The sequence below is a fragment of the Ceratotherium simum genome, chromosome 29 (genome assembly GCF_057802395.1).
Source record: "Ceratotherium simum simum isolate JZ-2026a chromosome 29, ASM5780239v1, whole genome shotgun sequence".
NCBI classification, from domain to species: domain Eukaryota; kingdom Metazoa; phylum Chordata; class Mammalia; order Perissodactyla; family Rhinocerotidae; genus Ceratotherium; species Ceratotherium simum.
In genome coordinates this window covers 11497867-11513180 of record NC_141928.1, presented here as the reverse complement: position 1 = coordinate 11513180, position 15314 = coordinate 11497867, and the positions used below count along the sequence as shown (strand labels likewise).

General features: G+C 50.1%; 1 protein-coding gene across 7 annotated transcripts in view; it reads right to left on the bottom strand.

The window, feature by feature from the left end:
• Nucleotides 1-8618: 8618 nt before the first annotated feature.
• Nucleotides 8619-15314, bottom strand: part of NR6A1 (nuclear receptor subfamily 6 group A member 1) — a 217502-nt gene continuing 210806 nt past the window's right edge. For all 7 annotated transcript variants that reach the window (XM_087419108.1, XM_087419103.1, XM_087419104.1 and 4 more), the window contains one exon: nt 8619-13918. In XM_087419108.1, the coding sequence (XP_087275234.1) occupies nt 13830-13918 (89 nt within the window). In that variant the 3' untranslated portion in view covers nt 8619-13829. The remainder of the gene's footprint in view (nt 13919-15314) is intronic.

Here is a 15314-nt window from a genome sequence, read left to right as displayed (position 1 = left end):
CAGAAGTGAAGAAAGGAAGAGGGGGATGGAAGGCAAGCAGGTGAGCTGACTGAACACCTCCCATGTACGTTCCATGTTGGTTCTCTGGATGTCCCCATCCACCGTGGGCTGCTGATGTTCCCAGCCGATAGCTGGAAAGTTGAGGCTGGGCTGAGGCTGCCTCCAGGGCCAGGTGGCTGGCTTTAGTGGCCCTAGGTTGCGCCAAGTGGATAGCGAGGGCAGGCCAGGACAAAGGGAAGGGGGTTTTGTCTAGAAGGCCAGGTCTCCCCAAATAGCCTGTGGAATCTCCAGGTCCAGACAGGTCTGGAACTGTCCTGGTCCTGTAGGGCCCTAATTGCTCTGCTCTGCACCCCTTCCATGTATGATGCTTTCTTTCGTGCATCCCTTTGTTCGTCTCACATTCACCGAGTACATACCAGGTGCCAGGCGCTGGAGAAGAGGGAAGGAGTCTCTGTCCCTAGAGGACCTACCTCCCAGCCTTTAGACCTGGGGGCGGAGAGGGGCATAGGGGGACCACGAGGCTGTCACTGTGGAGAACCCCCACATGACCCCCTTCATTTGAGGAAATAGACAAATCACACAGAACACCTCACCTGTCTGGCTTGGGATGAGAGGGATTTTTCTGGATAATTGAAGCCAACTCTATTTATTTATTTATTTATTTATTTTAATTTTTTTTTTTAATATTTATTTTTCCCCCAAAGCCCCAGTAGATAGTTGTATGTCATAGCTGCACATTCTTCTAGTTGCTGTATGTGGGACGCGGCCTCAGCATGGCCGGAGAAGCGGTGCTTTGGTGCGCGCCTGGGATCCAAACCAGGGCCGCCAGCAGCGGAGCGCACGCACTTAACCGCTAAGCCACAGGGTCGGCCCGAAGCCAACTCTATTTAAAACCTAGTGTCTCTTTTTCATTGTGCCACTTAAAATGTTTTTTATTGTCAAAATACACAGATGACAATAATTTTACTGACAATCAACCTAACTGATTCTACTGATTCAATATATTCTAATTCTACCTATGACATAATATGCAACTTATTCCCCAATGTGCATGACCTCATAATTATGTCTTTTTCATCCACAAAGTTCTTGCAAGATACACTTCTCTTGCATATGACTGAAACTAACTAGTCTCCCCATTTTAATACAGTGATTTTGTTTCTGGATTAATACCACTCATCCTCTGAATTTAAAAAAGAAGTATTCCAGTAAATACCCTATATCACCAACATGTCACAAATGTAACAACAACCACAAATAATCATGGTCCTTTGCACCTCTTTTTTTTTCTTTTTTGCTGAGGAAGATTAGCCCCGAGCTAACATCTGTGCCAATCTTCCTCTATTTTATATGTGGGTTGTCGCCACAGCATGACCGCCAACGAGTGGTGTAGGTCCAAGCCTGGGAACTGAACCCTGGCCGCCAAAGTGAAGCACACCAAACTTAACCACTTGGCCACAGGGCTGGCCCCCCTTTGCACCTCTTTTGATGGGAGACTTTGTGAAATGGAGTTCACTTTCCCCACCTTTTAAAATAGGACAGGGTCTTTCAACACTGTGGCTCCACAGAAAGAACCAGCCTGGCTTTGCCAGTTTCCTGGCGAGGCCTTGAGCCCTGAGAAGGAGAACTGTCCGAAGGCCTAGTGGTGGAGACTCTGGAGTATATCCCAGTTCTGCCATTTTCTAGCTGTGTGACCTGGGACCAATCACTTCCCCTCTCTGGGGCTCATGTCCTCTCCATAAAATGGGGACAAATGAGACAACATATGTAACCTAATATGCAGTGGCTGCCTGGCATGTCATGTGTCTCAATAAATGTTAGCAAAACACAAACAAGCTGAAGGACGGTCCTTCAGGCAGGTCCGTCCTTAGGGGCCCTTTCTGTGTTGAGTCTGAGCCTGCAACATCATCCTGAACACTGTTTGCCCTTCTGTGATTGAGTGACTCACCCCTGCGTGGGCAACCCTCAAGGAAAGGCTCAGGGCTGTTTGTCTCTGGGGCCACAGGGAGTGTTTGTTGAATGACTGCTTGCCCCTGCACCAAAGCCCCCCACATGCTGCCCTCGGTGTGTTGAGTTCTGCCACCTGTTCCTCCTGTCCTGTCGCCTTCTCTGTGGGCAGTCAGCTGTCACCCTCCACCACCCAGGCTGGGTGCTCCTCACCCCTCATCACCCTGGATATGTTTCCTGGCATTCCCTTCCTCGGTGTTGCCCCTCCTCTGCCCTCACCCTGACCAGATGAAGCATACTGGGAATGGAGAGGCCCGATTCGATATGGGCTGGGTCCCCTACTAACCATCCCACACCCGTGGTCAGTCTATAACCCTCTCCACCGTTCTGGGAGGTAGGTAGTATTTTCCGCTCACCTCCCATGAGCAGCATTTGAGTGATGAGGAAACTCAAGCTCAGAGAGACAAGGCATCTTCCCAAAGTCACAGAGCACGAGTGTGCTGGAATCAGGATTCAAATCCAGGCAGTGGGAGTCCAGAACCTGGGCTTGCAGAGGCAGCGTCCTCTCCACTCTGCCAGAGCCCCTGGGTGGCCCATTTGTCTTTCCTTCCAGCTCCAGCCCAGGTGGTCCCAGGCCATGAGACCCACCCAGAGGGGAAGGAGAGGGGTGTAGTCCTGACCCGGGCTCTCCCTCCCTCCCTCCCCCAGCAAACAAAGCCCAGGGTCTCTCTTCTAAGTGGGGACTTTCCCAAAGTGCCAGGCTGATTTCCTGGAGGTGGAACAAGGAACAAACAACCAGAGACCCAGAAACTGATGTGGAGAAGAGACAGAATCAGCGGGCTGGGTTTGGGGTACAGTGCAGACAGACAGACAGAAAAAGAAAGAAGCCCTAGAAAGAATGAGGCAAAAAATGAGAAAAGAGAGAAATGGGAGACCCATTGACAGCAGAATAGACCCAGAGATGGTCAGAGAGAGAGAGGGAAAGAGAGGGAGAGGGAGAGGGGAAAGAGAGGGGGGAGGGAGGGAGGGAGGCAGGGAGAAGGAATGAGAGAGAAATTTAGCTAGAGAGAAAGGAATAGAAGAAATGGGAGAGAGAGAGAGAGAGACTGAGGCAGAGAATGAGAAAAGAGAGAGGGGTGGGGCCCTCTGGAGGCAGAAGGACTGTGGATGTGGAGACCCCTCGCGGGGCAGTGGAGGGGGTGGGGCTGCTGGCAGCAGCAGAGGCTGTTTCCGCTGCACCCCTTATCAGCCTGCTGCCAGATGTTCAGATCCGATGCCAATGTCAGAAAAGTCCATAGTGCCGGGTCAAGGCCGTGGCCGGCGGGAGCCTCAGCTGCAGCGGAGGGAGGGGGGCCGGAGGACGGCAATAGACCTGCTCCTTCTTCCCCCTCTGCCTCATGGCTCTCTGGGCTGGACCACCCGGTGGGGGTGGGAGAGACCAGGTGCCTCTGGGGGCTACTGCGCCAGTCTCACAGCAGGGACTGGTGGAGGCAGAGTGGGGCTCCTGGCAACATGTAGACACATACGTCTTTGCACACCCCCACAGGCAAGAAAGCACATGGACACGTGCACATAGACCCACAGTCGTGCACAAAGCCACATGGGGACAACTCACAGTCCTGTGCACAGCTGCTCCACCACAGCACCCCTCTGCTGGAGGCCCTGCTCTGCATGGTCAGCTTAGTGACCCCTGGCCCCCTCACCTGAGCCAGGACTGCAGCCAGAGCTGGAGAAGTGAGGCTCTGTGGCTGGTGGGGTTCCCAGGGTCCACCCTGCTCTTCTGTAAATAGGAGGCTAGCAGAATCTGCCTGCCCTCAAGGGTTGGGCTGGGAGACCTGGGACCTTCTAGAATACGAGGCCTGGTAGAGACCCTCAGGAGGAGGTGCAGGAGCTGGGTGTCTGGCAGGGCTGGGGCTCCAGCCTCGGGCCCGGCCTCTCCACTATGCTCCTGGAGCATGCAGCCGCAGCTGGGGCCCCCCTTCCTGGGGTAGTTTATCTGACAGTGCACACGCTTGGCCCTCAAGGGGTGACCCAGCCTTGCTCCCCACATTCCTCTTCAGCCACACAGCGGGTGGGCCCCCACAGCCCTGAGACAGGGCCTGTACTTGGGGGGTGGTCGGGAGCAACCGCTCCGAGCCATCCCACTGCCCTCTTGGCCCCAGCCCCTTGCAGCTGTCTCTTCACTTCTCTGCCTGCTTTTGTCTCTGAGCATCTCTCTAATCTTGTCTCAGCCATGATGAATCTGTGTCTATCACTGTTTTTTTTTTTTTAATTTACATCCACACTGCCCTTACAGAGTTTTTTTTTTTTTTTTTAAGGAAGCTTGGCCCTGTGCTAACATCTGTTGCCAATCTTCCTCTTTTTTTTCTTTTTTCTCCCCAAAGCCCCAGTACCTAGTTGTGTAGCATAGTTATGGAGTTGTAGCTCTTATATATGGGACGCTGCCTCAGCATGGCTTGCTGAGCAAGTGTGTAGGTCTGTGCCTGGGATCCGAACCGTCGAACCCTGGGCTGCCGAAGCAAACGTGCCAACTTAACTGCTACGCCACTGGGCTGGCCCCAATCTATCACTGTTTTTGCTTCAATCTTTCTCTAGGAATGTTCCAGTTTATCTCTGTTTCAGTCTCTTTGTCTCTCTCTAGGGTCCTTGAGTGAGACCAAGTCTGGGGATACCTCTGCTCCTCTTTCTGGCTCATAGTAGCTAGCATCAATGGGAATGTACATGAGAAATCAGGCTGTGGGTGAGGGGGCAAAGATCCTGGGCGAGCGGAGGACTTAGACTTGTCATGGGTGAACTGGCGCAGCCCAAGCAGCAGAAATCCAGACCCACCCCACTACACCTGCTAAGATTCCGCCCAGATCATGGACATTGATCAGGGCCTGGAGCTGGTGGGCTCCCCTGTGTAGCAGAGAAGACTGGGGGCAGGAGGAGGAAGCTGGGGCTGGAGGGCTCCCTGGCTGAGGGCCTCCTTCCTGTTTGTAGGGAAGTGATTGCCTCAGAAAGCTGCTCAGGGGAGAGGAGGGAGGCCATGGTGTCTTCCGGGAAGCTGGCCAAGGGCCTGAGGCCACCCTCCCCGTGCCCACATGGGGCCCGCCGGCCCTGGCTTAAAATAGTGCAGTTCCTCTACTCCTGCTGCTACCGGGCCCAGCCCAGACCTCAGAGGGCTGCTGGCTGCTGCTTGTGCTCCCAGCCGAGGCCTAGGGTGGAGGGACTCACCCAACCCTCCCCAGATTAAGGCTGGAGGCTGTGTCTTGACAGTGTGGGTGGGGGTGCGAAGTTACAGAGAAAGCAGAGGTTCCTGAGGCAGAAACCCTGGACTCAAGTCTCAGCCCCAACACTGACCTGCTGTGGGCCTTTGGGCTGGCACCTGGTCTCCTTGAGCCTCGGTTTCCACTCACCTAAAACAGCGTTAAGTGCCTGGCTTTCAACCCAAACGAGACCACGTACGTAGACTCCTCAGAACCTTGCCAGACATAAAGTAGACACGAAAAATGGGAGTTCCCTTTGCTTCTCTTGCTGCCTTTGCCTCAAACTCCTCACCCTGAGGAAGGGCCTCCTTGGAGTTCCCTGAGTTCCTACATTGCTCCCAGGCCTAGGTGTTGAATAGGGAAGGCCTGTGGAGAGGGAGCTTGCAGGGAGGGCAAGGATGGGGCTGTGGTCTCCATGGTGAGACTTGTTGCCAAGGGAACAAGACTCTAAGAGCCCTGGGTCTGACAGTTGGGCACTTTTGCCACAGGATCTCAGAGAGGCTGATTACCACTGTGCACCTAAAACCCTGGTGGGCAGCCAGGCCAAAGCCAGGCAGGGCCAGAGAGGTGGCTTCTGGCTCTGCTGGGTTTCTGCTGTTCGGGTGTGAGGGGCTGCAGCTCCCCTCATACAGCCTCCTTTTATGGATGGACTTCATTGAGCCCCTACTTTGAACAGGCCACAATGAATCCTCCTTAAACCCCTAAGACACAGGCACTGTCATCTCCATTTATCTGACAGGGAAAGTGAGGGTCAGCGAGGTGTCTGGGTCAGGGCCACATACAACTGGTGAGGAGAAGCGCTGGAATTAGCACTCAGGTGATGACACCCCTGCTTGATGTGCCTGCTATCACACAGCTGCCTGAGGGCACTGATCGCCGGAGAGGGCTCCATGGAGCCTCACCCAACCTCATCCCAGCACCCTCCCCTGCCATCACATTTGGGGTTTCTGGCTTCAGACTCGGACGTAACCTAGAGGTGCCAGCACACCGCTTTCTCCCCAGTCACACAGAGATCCTCAACCTGTGTAAGAATGAGGATCTCAGCACAGATCCTGCCCGTGGTAGGCACTCAATCAGTGCTGGTTTATGTTCATTCCTGAGGTTATATAACCTCGGCCAATTACTCTTTCTGGGCCTTGGTTTTCTTATCTGTAAAATGGGATCATTAAGCACCAACCTCATAGGGTGGCTCTGACGAATCAGTAGATTCGTCAATTGTTAATTGTAATTGAATGCATATGAAATGATTGTTAGCACAGTGCTTTGCCTTGCTCTGCACGCATTACTTTATTACTCTTAACTTCCAGATTATTGCCCGGCACTAAAGGAAGCCAAAAGCTCAGTATTAGTTAAGTAGCAATTTACAAATTGAGAGCAGTGTTCTAAATTTTATTCCATGGAACACTGTCCCAACATAATTTTAACAGGAGGAAAAAATGTTCCATGCTCAAATACTTTTGACAGACCCTAGGCTAAACAAAATGAGTTTTCTTCAGGTAGGACTTCTCAGAGGCTTTAATATGCCCAGGACAGTTGGGAATCAGTAACAGGAAAGTAGAGTGAGAGCACTTATTTCCCAGATTTTTGGCACCAGAACTCCTACTTTTTCCACGGAGCCACCCTGTGGGTCGTCTGTGTTCTGAGAAACCACACAGATTTGGTGCTGCAGCGTTCTACATATATTTGGGACAGCGCTGTTTTTCAGATCAGTTTGGTTGGGTCTGTTCATTCACCTCTTACAGAAATTAATCCTTTATTAGTTTAATAGTTTTGTGTTCTGTTAATAGCACAAAGTTCAACCAGAGGCCGTTACTGAGCTTTGTTACAAACTCCAGACGTTCATATTCAGCACTACTGAATTGCTAAGGCCGAACAGGGAGGAAGCCTGTTGTAACTTTGGTATCAGATGGACCTGGATTCAAAAGCCAATTCTGCCACCTACTCATGTGTCATTTTAGGCAAATGGCTTAACATCTTCGAGCCTCAGTTTGCTTATGAGTGAAATGGGGCTGAGACCGACGCCTTGCAAAATCATTTTGAGGATCCCAGGAGACAGTGCACGTAAAGCACCAACCACAGTGCCTGGCGCTCCCTAGGCAGTCAGCAAACATGTTCCTTCTCCTTGCACCTCTGTCTCTTATCTGTTTCCTCTCGTGGAGGAAGGAAGAGGCTACTAATTAGTTCTGCAGCGTTCCCTTTGTTCTAAAACCATCTCTTTCAACCCTCAAGGGCTCTCTGGCCCCTCGTGCTGGAGGCAGCTGAGGTGGGGATGGCAGCTGGCTGCCCCTCGTTCCACACATGAGGATTTAATAGACTTTGATCAGACTCTCCTCAGCCTTTCTCTTTCCAAACTCAGGAGCCTTCATCTTTCCCATCTGTCCTCAAGCCCTCTGCCCAAACTCGGCCACTTCTCCGACTGTGTGAGCAGCAGGGTGACAGACAGCTGGGCTTCCCAGCTGGGCAGATCTGGGTTCCAGTCCTGACTCTGACACTTCCTGGGTGACTCTGGGCACATCTCTTGACCTCTCAGAGCCTCCATTTTCACAGCTCTAGAAAGCTCATCTGTTTTCTGGAGAGACCAGTATTAAGGGGCTGGACGATAGCGAAACACTAGGCAGGCCGCCCACTAGCCCACCGCCATCACTGAGATGCAGCTCCTTCCTGAAACTTGGCAGATGGCTTTCTTTCCTCAACTCCTAAACGTGGCATTCGAGGCTCCCAAGTGCTTCTCCCGCCTCCACTCTCACGAATCCCTCCGATCGGCCAGCATTCCTGCTGCGGCAGGCCCTCGTTATACTTCAACATTCCATACGGTGCTAACTTACCACCGGGCCTCCAAACACATTGATCCCTCTACCGACGGTCTCTCCGCCTCTTTCAGTCTGTGATTTCTCTTCAAGGCCCACAGACAATACCCATCTGTACAGCCCTTCCTAACTGAGGAGAACAAGACCATTCCCTCCTCTAGGTCCTTATAACCCCATGTATGTCCTTAATTACAACCCTGATCTTGCCGTACTGGAAAGTTCTTTTTGCCTTTCCCACCACTCAGTTCCTCTAGTTGGGCCACTTTCTGGCTGGGTGACCTTGGATGAGTCCCATCACCTCACTGAGCCTTAGTTCCTTCATTTATAAAATAGAGGTACTAACTCTTAAAGTTCAAGGTGGTTCAGGTTTGTGAGAAGTCCTCACGTGGTGCCTGGCAGAGGCAGGCTCACAGAGCAGGCCCCTCAGTCAGCGCTGGTTCATTGATTCAAGCAATTCTGAGATGTCCCTCTGCCAGCAGCTCTCAGCATTCGGAACTGGGTGGGTGTCAGCTCCAAGCAGGAGCAACAGGTCTGAAGGCACTAGCCAGCCAGCTCCTTAGGACACCCCACCATCCCTCCCCAGAACCCCAGACAAGCTTCACAGACAGATGCCATGTGCAGGAGGATTCACATTTATTGGTTCAAATACAGTACCTAACATTTGCTAAACATGCATTTCACACTAATTGGTCACATTTCCACAGGTAGTCAATTCACAGAAAAGGGCCCATCCCTTGCCAGCTGGCAGGGTGGGAGGTAGCAGAGGGCCTGGGTAGCCTGCAGAGCCCGCCAACTATCATTTGGTCATGCAGGGTTGATGGAGCCAGGCTGGCGGGCAGCCCTTGGCCGGCCCCTTGGGGACAAGGGCTCAGAGACATCCCGTTTACTCGATTCCTACACAGGACTGTGGGTAGAGGTGGGCCTAGGGTAGGTGGCCCAAGGGTAGGCTCATGGATGCATGTGCCACCAGAACCCCTGAAGGTGGTGTCATGGGAGGTGGTGCTCCCTGTGCCTTGGATCACAGGAAGAAATAGAGGCCTCTTCAAGCAGGTGGCTAGTCCCTGGCTGGGCATGTGGGACGGACTCCCCAGACACGGCCCAGACATTACAACGCAGCCACAAGCCCCTATCGCAGGCCTGGGACGGCAACACAGACAAAAACACCAACACCCCAAGGCAGGAGGGGTTTCTTTCTCGATAGAGACATGTAAACAGAGCAGGAGCTACAGTCTTCTTTTCCCACAGGATTCCTCAGAGAGGAATCGACCCAGGATGTCACTCAAGAGGTAGTTTTTTTTTTTCTTTTTCATGGAAATTTGAGTCAACAACATTATCACCTATTATAAGACATTTCAGAGAAAGAAAACAATGGTCAACAAAGGGCAAAAATGATCCTTTGGCTAGCAAGGCTGGCTCTGGGATTGGGAAGACTAGCCTCCACCAGTAACACAACTTTTTTCTTGGGCTTGGAGCAAGCTCTGGCCTGACCCACAGCTTCCCTTTGAGCCTGCAACTGATTCCTGAGGCGGCTGTGGCCCATTTAGGGCTGCAGGCCCAGAAGATGGAGGCCAGATGGGGACTGGATTGGCAGGGAGACCAAGCATCTTAAGAGCTGGCAGAGGAGGGTCACTGTGGCTCATGGTGCAGGACAGCCAGGAGTCTTCAAGTCTCAAGGTAGCCCAGGTCTGGCCGAAGAGGAAGCCCCAGCTTGCTCCCAGACTCAGCATGTTCCCTGGGGCTACTGCCTCTGAGGAAACAGTCCAGGTCTGGCTCCCAAGCCCAGAAAATAAGCTGTTGCTTGTGGCAGCCAAGAGAGGGGTTTCCGGGGACCCTGTAATTAAATACACATCCCTGAGCTGTGGCCCTAGAAACTCTTGCCTCAAGGCTAACCAGTTGCCAGCACCTGGTGGAAAGCTTGCTGTTTCTCGTCCTGAGACACAGATAAAACATCATTTCACAGACACTGGACATAGATGCTTCAAGCCGAGGAAAAAGGGAGAAATGATCAACTGCAAATGCAGGGGGGAGTGCGGGGGACTCTTGTGGATCAAGTTGGGGAAAGGAAGATTAGTGGTTTTTTTATTTAGGGTTTTTTTTTTTCTGTTTTTGTTTTTTTTTTTGTTTTTTACTTTTAAAAAATCAATAAAGAAAAATTTAAAGTTTAATAAAAGGGCTGGTGTGAAAGACTGGATTTCTTAAAACAGTAGCAAAAATTTAAAAAGCAACAAGGAAAAAAGACACAGACCCGGGGTCCAGAGCTAAAGACTTGGAACCAGTGCTCAGTGTCCTGCCCTGCTGGGAGGCCAGGGTCCCTTTACTTTGGCCAGCCTTGGACACGGCTTAGATGCTGCCCACGCTAGGTCTGTCTGTCTGTCTCCATCTATCCCATGCCCAGGAAGTCAAGAACAAATTAAGGTAGCAAATGGGTAGCAGAGCAAAGCAGCTGGCTCAGAGAGCCCAGGGTTTTAAGGACCTGATGACGTATTGGCCGTGGCAGTACTCACTTCCCTGAGCAGGGGTGGCAAGTGAGAGGCGGGTCGGTGTGGACTGAGTGACCGTCAGTGACGCCATGAGGCCCCGAGGTTCCCTCTGTCTCTCCTCTGGTTCTGGGGAACTTGACAGGGCAGTTCCCACCTGCTGCCTTCTAGCCCTGGAGACTCCCAAACCTCACTGAGGGGTTGGGCATGGGGGCTGGGTGTCCTCTGAGCCAGTGGGAGTGCTTTGAGGCAGGTTCTAGGGACTTTCTCCCAACTAAGGGCAAGACCACTAAACCTTGTGAAAGACTCCAAAAGTCCATAAAGGAGCCAGAGAGCATGAGTTGTAGGTGAAGTTCCAAGATTCCAAACTTTTGTCTTGGGTCAAGAAAACATTTAAAAGCAAAAGAAGGGAAAAGCTTAAATGTTTCAATGCAGTGCAAGGAGGTGGGATTCTCCTTTTCCACACAGCTTTCATTCAGGGTCATATTTTTATGGTGGTACAACTCTCACTCAAAGTGAGTGCTGTTGGTGGCAGGGGATGAGAGAGAGGACGGAAGAGAGGGGACTTAGAGACAACATGAACAACTTTTTTCTTCTTCCACTAGCAAAAAGGCTACCTGTTAACCAAACATTATGGGAAGAAAGGCAAAAAAAAAAAAAAAAACCACACGCACCAAACCTCCCCCTCCAACCTTTCTCTGTGTCCTTCAAACCAAATTCACAAATACATCTAGTGGTTGACCTAATGTCTCCACGCTGCTAGCTACACTCCTACCTTCTCCTCATAATACCTGAGTTTGCAATGCAACACATTCACTCTACCCTGTTTAAAAAAAGCCCACGTCATAAAAGGACTGGGTGCACAAGACATTAAAGGCGGTCCACAGGTCAGGCTCCGGCTCGGAACACACGGCCACTTGGCTCAGAAATTCTGCAGGGCTCTTGGCAATGAATGGGCTCTTTGTTCTGTGGAATCTGCTGCAAACATTTGTAAAAATGGATTTGTACAATGGCAACTTGCAGAACCTTTCCCCCACTCCACAAATTAACAACTTGCTCTGTTTAATGCTGCAGTATTGGAGAGACATGTTCTTGCCTCATCAAAGAGCAATTTCCTTTGATACCTAACACAACCGGTAAAATGCTTAATGTAAGAGAAAAGCAATTTCAAAAAATAATAATAATTTGACAGATGGAGGTCTAAGCAAAGAAAGATGCTGCACACACGAGCTGTCTTGGGGAAGGGGTCCCTGATAGGTGTCTCCTCCCCTATCTTGAGGAAAGCAGTTTGGAGTCTGACCTGTAGCCAAAGAATGTGATCTACTTGGTTAAATAAAAAATTCAGGGAAACAAAAATATTGTGAACTTAGAAATAAACAGATACACACACACAAAATTCTTCTCACTGACACGTGAAAAACATTCTGGTTGGAGCTTTTCCTGAGGACCACGTCTCTTCTTTCTTTCTTTCCTTTCTTTCTCAGAGCAGATGGGGAAATGGCATTGAGGAGTAATGCTCTGAGTTTTACACCACTAAGGGACAGAGTCATCACTCTGCTGGTACCCGTAACATTTCACCAGAAAGAAAAAATTACAATTGGAGACCGACTATCCGGTATGCACACGATGTGGTGGCCCAGTGGATTGGTCTGCTAGGCCGAGCTGGGAAGAGGGCAAACGGCCTTTGCCTGAACAGGCAAAAGCAGGTGCCGCAGGGCCCCCTAGCCCACCCAGGGATGCCGCAGCTAAGCAGTCTGTCTGCTGCAGTGGCTGTGGGAGATGCCTGGGTCCAGGTAGGGACCATTGCTTTAGTAAGACGGAGAAGGAAGAAGCACCTGCAAGAGTTCCCAGACAGACACGGTGTGGCCACTGGCCAAAGCCAGGAGGGTAAGGACACAGCTGGGACAAGGCGGGGCAGGTAGTGAGAGAACGAGAGGCCCAGGCCACGTCTGCAGGGGGGCAGCCAGGCCCTTAGGAACATGAGGTAGTTTCAAGCCCCCTTTCTCTTCCAGGTGCTTTGGACTCCAGCCCTCCACGCCTTGGTCAGCCAGGCCACTGATACTCTAAGGGACAGCTGGGCCACTCCAGGCCTTGGGCTTTCTGTTCTGAGAAAATCTAGTCTCACATTTTGGAGAGATAAAGAGAACGAAGAGCAGAATGTAGGGGCAAAAATTCTGGTCAGGAGATGGGTGAATGGTTCTTCCCACTGTCTGAAAAAGAGACTGCAGGTTTTGGATTCAGTCCTAGGGGTGAAGTGGGGGGTGGAACAGGGAACTCCAAAGGAGGAGTGTTTCTTCTTTTAGCAGTCTAGTCTCCGTCCCACTACCCTTTGAAGAAAGCAAGGTGAAAGGAGAATAAATCAGTAGTGGGCACCAGGATTCACAGCATGACATTCTGTTCAGTTGTTTTTTCAAAGGGCCAATAGGAAGTCAAATTTATAAGGGAGAGGCAAGGAGTGGAGGAGGGTAGGCCTTGGTAGATCCAGGTAAGGAAACTAGGTAGCTGTGAACCCCAAGGAGCTGGTAGGCAAGTCCCAAGGATTAGCCTATTGCCAGGATTTTGTCTGGATGAAAAGCTGATGCTGGCAGAAACCGACAGTGGTGGTTCCGATTGTGGGGGACGCCCACAGCACGGTGTGAGAACAGAAACCCTTCTCCAGGAGGACTTGTTTGGAAAGAGGACACCTAACTTAGATTTGGTCACTGTGCCCCACTCTATCAACTTTCATGCTTTCCAAAAAAAAGAGATGGCTAAATCTTCATTGCCTGTCCTGTTCCCAATGTCTCACCCACTTTGCTTAATAAACCTCCTAACGCCACTTTGCCCCTTTATGATGTGCTCTTTTACCTGGTAATTCTGTGGCTAGAAAAAGGCAGTTTGCTCTCTGACAGACAATGTATGAGTCTGCTGAGAACATGTGGAAAAAGTAGGGATGGCCACACCCCTCCCTTTCCACTGAGGTAGTCGTCTTGTCAACATTATGGAAATAGTCATCTCAGCCCCATCCCACCCTCTCCCTCAAAATACAAAAGAACTATCTCTAAACAATGACAACACTGTAACATTAAACATCTTCACATTCTGTAAACTGCAAGGAAATGCATCGGCTGCATTCACACAAAAGCATGTGCATTATGTTGAAGGCCATACATTCAACTCTGTCGTGAAATAAATATATAGAAAAATGAGGTTAAAAAAACAGACAAACAAACAAAAACTCTTCTTGCTATGGAGGCAACTGGAAACACTGCTCCGCAGCCTCCATCTTGGTCTCTCTGGCTCTTTCTTCCGGAGCCTGTCCTGCCCACCCAAGGCGCTGTGGCTGGCCTGAGGAGGGCGCTGGGAACAGGTCATTCCTTGCCCACACTTGTCTTGCAGGAATGCAGCACCACCTTAAAGAGGAGGGGCAGCTGCTCCAGTGGCACACTCACCATCTTTCCTGGGAACAAGGTGGGAAAACAAGAGTTAGCAGTGGCCGCTAGTGGACTTGTCTGCCTCCTCTTGGGCTGGTGAGGGGAGAATGTTGCCTTTTTGAGTGAGTGGGGCAAGGAAAGTGCCGGAATATCACAGAGGTCAGACAGATGGGGCTAACGTCCTGATCCCCAGCCCCGCTGTGGTGCCATAGGGAATGCAGGAACGGTGCAAACAATAATCGCTGCTAGTACCCGGGGAATACTTCCTCTACACGAGGTCTTTAAATGTATGACCTCAATTAATTCTCACTATATTTCTGTGTGATAGATATTACTTTTTATCCCCATTTTACAGATGAGGAAATCTGAAACTGAGAGGTATTCCTAGAAGCCCTCTTAGAGCTAAAATACCCTGAGAAACTTATAGCCTGTTTTCTTTTTTTTCCTGGTAGATTTTCTAACTAGCATTCTATACAACACTGTTCTTCAGAATAGTGTTAATAGGTTAACGAAAGTACTGAGGAAAAAAGCGGGGGGGTCACATGGGCAAATAAATTCACGAAATTCAGGGTTAGAAAGAGGTACACTGGCTTCCTTATTGGAGGCCTTCTCAGAGCATTCAGTGTGCTAACATACTTTGTAAATATCCGAAGCTGCGGTTCTTCTCCCCGACAGTACTGTAGAGTCACCTGTAGAGTTTTTAAAAAAATGCTGATGCACAGGGCCGACTCCATATCCACTGAATCAGAATCTCTGGAGGTGCAACCCAAGCATGGATATTTTTTAAAAGCTTCCCAGGTGATTCCAAGTGCTGCCAGGGTTGAGAACCCAGCTCTGTGGGGGAGAGGCAGGTATAATTTCTGTCTTCCTTTTATGTCAGAGAGCACCTGATTACTCTCTCCTTTGGTAGAACGTAGTTTTGAAAATGCTGAGACATAAACTATTAAAACATCCCTAGAATTCCAATACTTTAGGTCCAGTTCACATCTGCTAGACTACTCTGGGCCCAAAAAGAAGAAAAAAATTCCTTTGTTAGATTGAAAAGTTTTTCCTCCAAAACGGTATTGCTGAATTTGACAGAAACAATCTCAGCCTAGAGGTCACATTTCTGAGCTGCCCCTCAGTTATGTGCTGAATAACCATAAATAAGAATCTTTACCAAATGAAGTAAAGCAATAATAAAAAAACGATAGCCAGGATTTTAATTGAAATGGACCTATTTAAATGTCAAGAAGCTCAGGAGGGGGTCAAGACCACAAAACAGCAACAACAAAAATTCCTTTGCAAAAACAGGATTTTTGAGAATTATTTTAAAGATATCACTTTAAATGAATGATCCCTGAAAACCTACAGGCAACTGTATGAAATGAAGTTAATTTTTTAAATTGAGATATAATTAATACACATCCATAAAGTTCACCC